The sequence below is a fragment of the Aplysia californica genome, unplaced genomic scaffold, assembly GCF_000002075.1.
Source record: "Aplysia californica isolate F4 #8 unplaced genomic scaffold, AplCal3.0 scaffold00481, whole genome shotgun sequence".
In the NCBI taxonomy this organism is placed as follows: Eukaryota; Metazoa; Mollusca; class Gastropoda; order Aplysiida; family Aplysiidae; genus Aplysia; species Aplysia californica.
The window spans coordinates 520,421-533,169 of record NW_004797751.1 but is presented as its reverse complement, the minus strand read 5'-3'; the positions used below and the strand labels follow the sequence as shown (position 1 = coordinate 533,169).

The 12,749-nt window shown below is 38.4% G+C and overlaps 1 protein-coding gene across 4 annotated transcripts in view; it reads right to left on the bottom strand.

The window, feature by feature from the left end:
* LOC101856285 (TBC1 domain family member 5) overlaps positions 1-12,749 on the bottom strand; it is a 70,918-nt gene that overhangs the window by 18,993 nt on the left and 39,176 nt on the right. For all 4 annotated transcript variants that reach the window (XM_005105618.3, XM_035971682.1, XM_035971684.1 and 1 more), the window contains exons 11-16: positions 12,218-12,268; positions 10,334-10,403; positions 8,876-9,060; positions 6,842-6,984; positions 5,461-5,567; positions 4,378-4,495 (exon numbers count right to left, since the gene is read on the bottom strand). In XM_005105618.3, the coding sequence (XP_005105675.1) occupies positions 4,378-4,495; positions 5,461-5,567; positions 6,842-6,984; positions 8,876-9,060; positions 10,334-10,403; positions 12,218-12,268 (674 nt within the window). The remainder of the gene's footprint in view (positions 1-4,377; positions 4,496-5,460; positions 5,568-6,841; positions 6,985-8,875; positions 9,061-10,333; positions 10,404-12,217; positions 12,269-12,749) is intronic.

Below are 12,749 nucleotides of genomic sequence, written 5' to 3'. Positions count from 1 at the left end.
GAGAGAGAGAGAGAGAGAGAGAGAGAGAGAGAGAGAGAGAGAGAGAGAGAGCTGTTTGGCTTTTTTTTTAATCTTGGTTATTTCAGCATAATTCTGTTAATTGAAAGGCAGTTCTTTTTTACATAAAATTAATATGCCTGCACAGAACTGATCCAGAATCTAAGAGCACAAAAAAAAGACTACCAGAATTGTTAATCAAACCCAGGATCTTCAGATACAAAACTCGGTGTCATAACCACAAAACCATACGAGTACCTGTGTCTCGTTATTTAGTTTTAGTAAGAGTTTTACAGCACCTGCAACAAATTTAGGTCATATAAGTGCCGAAAAGTAAAGTTCTTTAGTTAAAGTAAAAGTTTAACGGCACTTGCAACACAATAAAGTCATATAAGTGCCAAAGATTAGAGGTGTTCCAAGAGAATAACAAACACAAAAAGGAAGGAGGGGAGATAAAATAGATTGATAAGAAAGAAGAAGCAAACCACACCAGAGCACCCGCAAACCACCCACCCAAAATTAAAGGTGTCACAATGGAGTAACAAACACAACAAAGAAGGAGAAGAGATAAGGATGACAGATGTTTGATAAGAAAGAAGGATCAAACCCCTTCAGAGCACCTGCCAACCTCACATGTGTCTCAATATAAAAGCATTGTATCAGGCATAGAAAAGAGAACGGAAGAGGGACACACACATGACAAAAATATAGACTTAAGGACAGACAGATAATAAAAAGATAAAAATCACACCAAAACCTTGAGAGTTGTCTGTATTGTAAAAACAAAAACAAAAAATAAAGTACAGGATGCAGACAGAAAGACACAGGTGGATAGAAAACATAAAGGAACTAATACAGACATAACATTTTTCTTGTTAACATTATCGTAAAGCAGCAGATGACTGCCAGTCGGCACTTGGCAGCTCCACTTTACATAGAACAGATTAGATAGGTTAATAAGTAACACTAAAAAGATGTAGTAGAAGAGACATACCAGACATGAAACTCCTCCTCTCTAGGAAATATACCAGTAAACAAAATCAATACGAGATACCAAAAATATTGTTGACACAGAAGTAAACCCGTATTCTATACAATTCAGATTTTATCTATGAAGTAAATGAAACTGTTTGTTTGAGTAGGCTAAAAGATAATAGGTCATTGATTAGAGGTTTTACCAGAGAGCACCAAAAAAAAAGAAGTTTGTTCGCTGTGTGAGTAACGAGAAGCACATAGACACAATAATGGTCATTTAGCGCTAGGACAAAGTAAGACTGACAGACAGAAACAAGAGACAGAAAGTAAAGAGGTAGAAGAGATAAGGATGATAGACGTCTGATAAGAAAGAAGGAATAAACCACAACAGAGCTCCCACCAACCAACCACTAAAAGAAATAGAAATATCATCACTTTCACTGCTTTGCCCAAAAAAATATTTTTAAAATAAAGTCAATGTGATCATGAGCATACACTACTTCATCAACACTAAAACAAACACTCAAAAAGAACAAGCATCAGGCATTTAAGTATTCTACTATAACACCATATATCTGAAAAGCAGAGTCATATCATAAAAAATGTGAGGAAAATTAGGCAAAACACAAATTGTATAAAGAAAACTGCAAACTGCAACAGTGAAAATGTACAAAAGTCATTGTTTGGATTTAATGTTGCTTTCAACACTTCAAGATTATTTAGGAGGCATGAACTTAACATCCATCTCCAATAGGATTAAGGCAAATGGGTGGAAAGGCTAAGACACTCCCCAAAACAATGACGGTTCAAAAGACCCCATTTGAGGATTCAAATCAGGGCCATCGGCTGCATAGTCTGGCATGACATCAACTGAACAGACAGTGCACCCATTAATTTGTACAAACAATTGTGGAAAAACGTGAGATTAAGAAAAAAGACCTAACAAAGCAATGTAAAAGGCATAGTATAATGATGAAAGTATTCACTCAAAGGTTGCACAACGTAATTCTTTTTTTAAAAAAGTAATTGTAAAAGTTTTACGCCCCCATCTACAGTACAAAGATCACTGAAAAGGTGGGCCATGAAAATCTTCACTCAAAGGTTGCACCACGAATTAAAAAAAAAAAAAGTAATTGTAGAAGTTTTACTGTGACCCGCATCAACAGTACTGAGATCACTGAAGACACGGACTGATCTGACCCTGCCTGTCAGGGCCAACCCAAGCTGGAAGGGATACAATGTCCCTGTAGCAGTATGAAGATCATCATCATCCAAAAAAAACTCCAAAACAAAATTACAAAACAAACGGCGAGCGTTCTTTTTTGTTCTTTGGTCCCCAGGTAGGGAACGAACTCCCATATAAAATAAGATCTGCCCCAACAATTTCCATTTTCAAAAATCAGCTGAAGCATTTTTTATTCACAAAAGCATACCTGTCATAATGATGTACTGTGATATATATGCATGTCTATGCCAGACTGTGAGACTAAAGAAATAGCGAGTGAGAATGAGAGAGAGAAAAAAAGAGAGATAGAGAGAGAAAAGAGAGAGAAAAGAGAGAGAGAGATAGAGAGGGAGAGAGAAAGAGAGAGAGAGAGATAGAGAGAGAGGGAGAGAGAGAGAGATAGAGACAGAGAGAGAGAGAGAGAGAGAGAGAGAGAGAGAGAGAGAGAGAGAGAGAGAGAGAGAATGGAAATGTTTTTCTATCAGTATAGAATTCATCTTTTAATGAATGTTTCTAGTTACTCACGTTTCAACTTATTTTGACCGATCGTGAATTTTTATTGCATTGTATATTTTTAGTGAACTCATTTTCAACCTCACTGCGAGACTGTTTTTCTCGTATAAAATTTTACACATATGCATTTATATTATATGCATAATACTTTGTTTTACGTACACACTTGTTGATTAATTTTTAAGATGTGATGTCTTTTTCATTGTAATGCGCATTGAGCATCTTTTAGGAAATGGAAATGCGCAGTATAAATGCTATTTATTATTATTATTATTATCCATTGCCAGATCTGTGACAGATATCGGCGATCATGGTTTTCCATTCATTCCTATGCTCAGATGCTCTTAAAAAAGTTACGTTTCCTTGATCTTACCCCATTACTCATTTGTTTAGGTTCCTTAAGTAGGTGGCTGAAGGCCTACCCCTGCCTCGATTGCTTTCTATTTTGCCAGTGAGAGTTAGATGTTCAACACCTTTATGTCTATTCAGGTGTCCCAAAAACTACTGCATTGATATGACACTGTTCCGTTTCAGTCAGTGTTCAGCCAGAGTTCCACGAGCGCTCGTGTACTCGTGTTACTGAATCGCGAATCGCCACTCTCAGATTTGCCACTCTCAGATTTGGCGAGCAGGATCTAGCCCTACCTCCAACCACCCGCAGATAGTTTGTGAAGAAATGAATAAGAACAATACAAACAAAGATATAAAAAGAAAACAAAACAGAGCAGAATAATACTGGAGATAGAATGGAGGAAAGTAGAGGAAGGCAAGCCAAAGAAAGGGAAAAATTCTGACAGAAAGTGAGACAGAGTCGAAGCACACGCAAAATATATAGAAAGACAAGAAAGAAGGCAAATATTGAAAAGTTTCTGTCATGGCAGCTCAGAAGTCGCATACATATACAGGGATCCTCTCTATTTCCTTCTCCCTTAAACTACAATAATTGTTTACTCAGTGTCAGTAAGTTTTTTAAAATAATCATCCAATAGATATGAACGTAAGAAAGTTAAAGGAATATAGGTTCGCCTTGTGACAGACCAAAGAGTGGCAACTGAACTGAATTGAAAATATGACCACTCTCTTGCCAACGAGTGAAAGGTGCATTGTACCTGTTTGAAAAAGAATGCACAATAGGATATTTTAAAAGAAGGTGCATTTACTCCTTCAACAGAACAAGCCAATAGGAAATACTGAAGTAAAAATTTCGGGCCCTGCCTAAAATTGAGGCTGAGACTTTCACAAGAGATGAAAACATAGTTCGAGAAAGAAGAAAAAAATAACATAGAAAAGATGTTTAAAAAGATGAAAAGAAATTTTATAAAATCTGAATGAAAAGACAGCCTAGTAAAGAAGAAAAGATAGTTCAGAAAAGATGAAAGGATACTTTTAAAAAAGATGAAGACAGTTATGAAAAGATAGTTATGAAAAGATAGTTAAAGATAGTTAAGAAAAGATGAAAGGACACGTTATGACAAGACAGTTTAAGATAGTTAAGAAAAGATGAAAGGACGCGTTATGAAAAGATAGTTAAAGATAGTTAAGAAAAGATGAAAAAGGACACTTTTAAAAAAGATGAAGAAAGGATACTTCAAAAAAGATGAAAAGATAGTTAAGAAAAAAAATATCCTTTCACATTCAGGTCAACAAGACGAGTAAGAAGAACCAACCTCTGGCATTGTCCCGACAGCTGGAACTGGCCCCACTGCTCATGTTATCCCCGCTGCCCATGCTGCTGCTGGTTCGGATCCCTCCAACATGGGTGTAGTTTGGAGGCCTTGGGTTTTGCTGGAAGGAAATGTTGATGAAACACGTAAGAAAGGATAATCTCAGGCGGGGAGACATGATTACATTACACTTCCAGTCCAAAAAATGTTGCGGGAAGTATTGCTTACAGACCCTGACAAACGTATCTCAAAGGCCGCCAAAAATGACTTATGTCAGTATGCTATGCCGCCCGCGATACTAACAACAGAAGTGGAAAAAAAAGCCTGGTTGAGTTATGGGAGGCCGCAGTCTTTGTCATTTACTTAAAAACCTGGTATTGTTACAGTGCACACTGAATAGGATGTAAAAGGGTAGCAAAGAATATATACTGACTGCTTTGTGTAAGACTCCGTCACGCACATATGTGTTTGTGTTTTTGTGTGTGCGTTTGCGTGTGTGTGTGTTCATGTGTGTGTGCATGTGCGTGTGCATGGGCGTGCATGTATGTTTATATAATGTATGAAATCCATTGTAAACGTAATTTCTCAACATGGATCAATAAAGTGGAAGCTAATTGTGAGGCATCGTGGTGAAATCAGGCGCTCATCAAAATAATGAAATCAAAGAAACAGGCATTTTTTCTCCCGTTCAGCAAATTTTATCAAACTTTTATTTTTTGGCCCAACACCTTTCATGTCCATCATAAAACACATTTCCTGTTAATTTTACTGAAAAATGTTGATTAAAGTCACGACGTATGAAATTTTTCAGCTTTGAAGGACTCTCAAGCTATTGAAGTAACAAAACTTTGGTGGCCATTTTCTCCCTAATTTTACCGACCTCCTTCAATCTCAAATATCTGGACTTCTATTTAAGATAAATGGGTATTTCTTACACTGAAAGCAAGGCAAACCAATAAGCTTTCGGGTAATACCAATAACTCCACATGCCAAAAAATTGGCAAGCGCCCGATTCCACCAATTCGTATTTTATTTCCTTTCAAAAAGACATAAAGAAGACACGAAGGCAGACAGCGAGCGTCTCACATTGGGCTCTCTCAGCCATAGAGCCTTGTCCACAAAGTAGTGAACGTCTGGCACTGGTGGGTATTTCATCAACGCCGTCAGGCATGTGGCGTAGTCGCAGCTCAGTACTGAAACAAAGGAAATGGGATTAGTTTTAGTTGTGGTTGTGGTAAGAGTTTAACGGCACTCACAACACAATTACACAACCTTGTTTATTTATCTAATCTTTTTAAGTATACCTGTATGTGTTTTTACGGTCCTGTACAGACAATAAAAATTTCCCTGTGAGACAATAAAGTATTATCTCATCTTATCTTATCTTAAGTACCAAAGATTAGAGGTGTTACAAAACAGTAACAAACACAAGAAAGAAGACAGAGAGTTAAGAACAATAGATGTTTGATAGGAAAGAAGGGGCAAATCACTCCAGAGCACCCGCTAACCACCCACAAAACAGAATCAGACACTATATCGACTGCTTTGTATAAGACTCTACCGTACACCATTTTGGAAAGTGACGTTCGAGGGCTGCCAAGTAAACTATGGCAAGTCATGTTTTTCAAATTTTACAGGAAAGACAAAAACGGATTTTCTTGAAGCAGTTTGGGTGGAGAAATTTCATTTTCATAAGGGAGCCTACTAATGCCGTGACACACATTAGGCTCCCTTATGAAAATGAAGTTTATCCACCAAAAACGCTTAAAGAAAATCCATTTTCTGTCTCTCCTGTAAATTAAAAAAAAAACATGACTTACCATAGTTTCCTTGCCGGCCCTCTGAGTATGACAGAGTCTAATATAATATGCCTTTATTTATTTCATAACCTATAAATTCTAAAAACTTCACCTATAAGTGTGATGTTTCCTTTCACATAGCGCTCAAATCTGAGAAGTAACTCATTTTGTCAGCCCGCCTTACAAAGGGTATGGTAAGGTGCTTCACCATCAATGTAGAAGGCGTAAGGAGAGGGGTTTTTTTTAACCTCTTCACTACTGTGAAGATCTATGAATTCACACATGCTCTCCTAAACCGGTTCACTGCCATTTTTTTCTACTGGTTTATTGAGGACATTTTTGAAGATGAATTTGCAACTTTTGCAGTGTATTATTCTTAACATGGGGAAGTACATTGTCACTTTGTTTAAATCTCTCTTGAATTAATATATTTTGTCTCCTCTGCACAAACATAAATGGAAACGTTTCAGCATTGAAAAGTTTTTTAATTGAGTATCTCTGACTCATCCCCAGATGGCAGGGTAAACAATGCACTTCTCCAAATAACATAAACTTTGTCAATGGGGTGTAAAGCATCATTGCAATTTACAGAAACATATAAAAATGAAAAAACAGATCCAAATTTTTTTAGACGCTTAGCAGTATTTCTTCAAACACTATCTACTTACAGATATCTCTTAGGTAGAGCAGCATTGCGACAAAAACATAGTCAACAAGATCAAATCCGATGCCATCAGCAAAGATGGCGTCCCACAGCATTAGTAGATCCTGCATTGGAAACTCTCGCCCAAAAAGAAGACGGAGCCATCGGCTGGAAAATACAATTTGAAATTCAGAAAATGAAAGAAATGTATTTGAAATTCAGAAAATGAAAGAAATGTATAACATTTTATCCTAAGAATTAAGTGGCAGAGTAGAACAAAAAATTAACTGTGGGAAAGGACAGGACAAAAGGATATAGAAGTAGAAATAGGACTAAGAAAACGGCGATGGATGGGACACACCCTAAGAAAGCCCAGCGGAAACATCACAAGACTGTCGCTGCAGTGGAACCCACAGCGAACACGAGGCAGGGGTGGGCAACGGGAACCAAGGAGGAAATGTGTAGAAAGGGACATAAGAAAGATGAAGCTCACTTGGAAAGAGCTTGGAAGGAAGGCCCAGGACAGAGATAAATGGAAGGAGCTTGTACGTGGCCTATACCTTGCCAGTGGTGAAAGGCATTGATTGATTGGTTGAAATAACATCCCCCCCCCCCCACATGCATACTCACACACACATTTTGGATTAAAAAATAGCTAGTGGGTCACCATAAGTCTTGAGAAACAACGAAACGTCCTCATTTTACTTGTTAACAATATAATCATTGCGTGTGTGTGTGCATGGGTGTGTGTATGTGTATGTATGTACGTGGTGAAACACCAAACCAACGTGCCAGGTTCTGGACAATAAAGATGTACCTTACTTCATCTTATCTAATAAACTGAACAGATGATCAAGCCATTTTGTCTGGTTAACTCTTTATCTCAGAACTGCTGTGCGGGTGAGTCGCTGACAGCGACTTGGGCACATTCCTTTACGATGACTTCGACATCTAATTACTTTTCGGCATTTACCGAAAACAGGTCTCTTTTATCAGGATTTCATTCATTTGATTAGGATATCAAAACAGGTTCACTTCTTTTGATTTAATGACCAATTTAGTGATATTTTTTATCGCTTTTTGTTTTAGTTCCAAATAAGGGCCCCGGCATAGTGGGTTTACCCCCTTCAGAGATAAAGAGTTAATTTCAATTCTGCCAAGTACATTCCCCAAGAGTGGTTTCCTTTCTCTGGACCATTCCCATTGTCTGTCTACATTGACCAAGTAGCACACGACCACCCCCTCTTTTGCCACCCCTTAGAAAGTACAGTATATCTTCGTAGGAGTACTTAGCTGTAGAAACAACGTCTAGTTTTCTTCCCTGTCACTATCATCTACATGAGAATCTCCCTCTACTTCGCTTGGACAAATGTCATCAGAGTCATCACTGTGGGTGATTGGCGGGTGCTCTGGTGTGTTTTGCTCCTTCTTTCCTATCAAACATCTGTCATCTTTATTTTTGCTCTTTCTTTTTTGTGTTTCTTACTCTCTTGTAACACCTCTAATCTTCGGCATTTATATGACCTTACTGAGTTGCAAGTGCCGTAAAACACTTACTAAAACAAAAGAGTCATCACTACTTTCAATAGCTTCTTTTTCACTGCTTTGCCATCGGTCATACTATTTCCTTTATTTTTACGTAGATGTTCTTACACCCATATTTACACATTTTTTATCATTATGTGGGGCTGGTTTCAACCCTGCCTGTCAGAACCAACCCAGGCCAAGAGGGATACCATTTCACAATGCTCAGCAGAAAGACAAAGATATTTGATAAAAATGCTCCCTCAAGAGGTTGCGGTGGCGGAGCAGTTAGGGCGCTTGCTTCCGAAACGGAAAGTCCGCGTACGAGCCTCGGTTTGGACAAATTTTTTTCGTTCCCTCCTGCCCAACCAGCAGTAATGGGTACCTGACTTCAAGCTGGAGAGGTAAAGGCAGCGTGGAAAGGAACTGGCCGCCCTACCACAATATGCAGAAGGCCCAGGAAGTTGTTTCCCTAACAAGGCAATCCCCAAGTCAGGCTCCAACACCCACCATTACAATAATTCAACATACTTACATGCCGTAGATCTGTGGTGCAATTTCTAACCTCTCCAGGTGCTGATGCAGTTCTTGGTCATATTTCTTCAGTATATAGTCCTGTATCCGTGTCAACTTGGTCACAATGGCGTTGGAAGGGTTCAGGTCTTGTGACCTTGAGAATGGAGTTGCATTGATGATCTCGAGGCTACGCAGAGACCCTCCCTGAAGAAATATAAGATTTACTATCACAAGTCGTAAGCCTATTCCCTAATATGTTACAATAAATTTAGTTTAAATATATTAACCTAAACAATAGCATTTTCAGCATAAAAAGATAGGTTTCAAGCTACAAGCAAGTATTATTATTATTATTATACTCATCCAATTATAAGAAAAGAGTGAAGATTTAGTATATGACGATACAGCAGTAGTAGAGGCAAGCAGATATTTCCAAAGAATGAGGGGAAAAAAACCCAAAAAAAACAATAATAAAACATCCAGGCAGTAGTCGCACCGAATTCTAAGAGTTAAGGACGTAGTGGACACATATATGAGGTTTACTGACAAAATGAGTTACTTCTCTGATTTTAGCCTTATGGAAAGTGATACATCAACTTTTTCGGTGGAGTTGGTAAAATTTGTAAACATGGAATAATAAAAGACACAGTAGACTTAGTTTAGTAAGAGTTTAACTGTGCTCACAACCGCATAAGGTCATATGAGTTTGCGAAACACAACAGTAGACTTAAACAAAGTGGCATCAATTGGAAATATATAACTCTCACCACAGTGTCAATTTTCCGCCCATATCTCCGTTCTTCGATTGCGAGAACTTACTCATTATGTCAGCACGCCTCAAATAACATGTCTGATCAGCAGCAGACCAAAGACACAATGTCGCAGCACATTTCCAACCATCATACACAAATCAGAAACACGAACTAGCATATTTCATAGTGTGCGTGCTGTTGAAGGCCTTTCCTGGTTTCAGATACAGGAAACAGAATTGAAAAAAACCTTGTTGAATAACGAAGATATGCTTTTTTGTCTAGTTTTAGTTTTAGTAAGCGTCTTACGGCACTTGCAACACAATAAGGTCATTTTAGTGCTGAAGATTAGAGGTGTTACATGAGAGTAACAAACACCAAAAAAAAGAAATAGAGGAGATCAGGACGATAGATTGTTGATAGGAAAGAAGGAGCAAACAACACCAGAGCCCCCGCCAACCACCCAAAGATATGCTTTGTTCTTTCAAAGTGCCCCCAAAAACAGAACATTTGGGCATTATTGAATGACCAGAGTGTGCTTCTTCGGTGACTTTCAACACACACTAGAGGAGGAGTCAGAGATTAACTTCTGTGAATGCTTCGTTCTCAGTTAGGACAGACAGACAGACAGACAGACAGACAGACAGACAGACAGACAGACAGACAGACTGACAGACAGACAGACAGACAGACAGGCAGACAGGCAGACAGGCAGACACAGAACTAACCTTAGCAAAGCTATAGTCTCTGGACAGATACCAAGGCTCCACAGTCTCCATCACTTGGCAGAACATCGAGCTGCAAAGGAAGGAGAAATCAGTCATAACATGATTTCTTTTTTGTTTCAGTAAAAGTTTTAACAGCACTCACAGCGTTATTAGGTCATATATCAATCGAAGATTACTTTTATTTTTTTATATCGAGGGTTTTACGGTGCTCGCAACTTCATAAGGTCATATGAGCACCAAGGGGGGGGGTGTCAACAGAGAAGTCTTTACAGGGAATCAGACTTAGACTGCTCACCTCTCTAGCTTCAACAGCACAAGGTCTGCTTCGACTATCAAGGCACCCCAAAATAGCAGGTCACAAGAAAGTGACAAACATACAAAAGAAGTAGAGGAAAATGACAATAGTAAATATCAGGAAAGAAAAAGCAGCAGTTCCCTGTTGTAGATCAGCCACAGTTATGAGTGTGACATGAGTCAGCCCATTTACAATTCTACTTTGCTTGAACGAGAAATGTCCCCCCTTTGGGAATGTCCTAAAGACACTTCAGTCAGTGGCACTGCCCCGGGGGGGACCGAAGATTACAGGTGTTACGAGAGAGTAACAAATCCCAAAAAGAAGGGGGAGAGATAAGTTTTAGTTTAGTAAGTGTCTTACGGCACTTGCAACACAATAAGGTCATATAAGTGCAAAAGATTAGAGGTGTTACAAGAGGGTAACAAATACAAAATAGAAGGAGCACACCAGAGCACCCGCCAACTACCCACAGTAAGAATTTTAGGGCACTCGCAACACAATTAGATCATATACGAGCCGAAGTTTAGAGGTGTTACGAGAGAGTAACAAATTTTTTTAAAAGGAGAAGAGATAAGGATGATAGATGTTTGATAGAAAAGAAGGAGCAAACCGCACCAGAGCAACCCACCAAACACTCATTTGTGAGATAGTGAGGGAAAATATGTGAGGTACATTGAAAATGGTATAAGACTGCGCAAAGCAGTCTCAAAAGAGACATAATAATCAATGACTACTATGTTGCGGTCCAGTTTAGCAACACACATCGCAACAATAATTGTGTACTTAATCTTAATTTTATAAAATCAAGAACATGAAAAAAATTGTTTTTAATAAAATGGAGAAAAAAATATATATAAGTAAATAAGTAAATAAATACCCCTGCACACTATTAAGATCATCAATCATTTATGAAGCAGGCTGCTTCAACCATGCCCATCAGGGCCAACCTGAGCTGAAAAGTATAAAACCTTCTAGCAGGAAGATGGAGATACTTGATAAAAATCCATCCCACATCCCAACCAAACTCACACTTTCTGTAAGCAACAGCACTGCACTCAACCAGTACACCACAGACACCAATAAATTCTACTGGTACACATAGGATCAAATCTTTTTTTAAATTATTTAGTAGAGGTTTTTACGGCACTCGCAGCTGCATGAGGTCATATGAGCGTCAAGGGGTGGATGTCAACAGAGAAGTCTTTACAGGGAAACAGGCTTACTCTGCTGCTCACCTCTCTAGCTTCAACAGCACAACGTCTGTTTAGACTTACAAGGCACCCCGGAAATAGCGCGTCACAAGAGTGAGACAAACATACAAAGGAAGTAGAGGAAAAATGACAATAGTAAGGACTAGGAAAGAAAAAGCAGCAGTTCCCTATTGTAGATCAGGCACAGCTATGAGCGTGGCATTGATGAATCAGCCCATTTACAATTCTACTGTACATGAACGAGAAATGTCCCCCCTTTGGGAATGGCCTAAAGACACTTGGTTGAGTGGCACCACCCTGGGGGGGGTATAAAATCTTTAGGGGAAAAAATTCCACTATTTGTTGCCTGAGAAGTTATGAGATAAATATTTCACTCACTATGCATCATGCTCCAAGTAGGCTGGGTCCATCACCTCTTTCATAACCTCCCTGCAAGAAGTCAAGACAGCAAAAACATAGAAAAGGAAAATGGGCTAATTAGAATGACAAAACAGCAAAAATAATTTTATTTTTTAATGTATATGTTTTTTACGTCCCCATCAACACAATTTTGATAATTTGTGCAATAATGTGAAGCACTTTTTAAAAAATATAACCATATAAAAACATGTTAATACCATAGCTTTCCCTTTTTTCTGGGTATTTTTTTTTTTATGATCAGAGGGCAAGAACGTAGACAAAAAAGAAAACAAAAAGCAGTTCACAACCAATACTTGCAAAATATCACATCTTAAATTGATCCCTTAAAGCAGATAGAAAAGAAAAAGAGTAAATATCAAAAAGGGTTCCAATATGAGTCAACACTGCAGTTGTTGTTTGTTGTTTTTGTTTTTTTTCGGGGGGGCGTCAACAGTAGAGATATCAGAAGGATCAACAGAGCAAACCAACGTTGACGACGAAGGAGAAACGA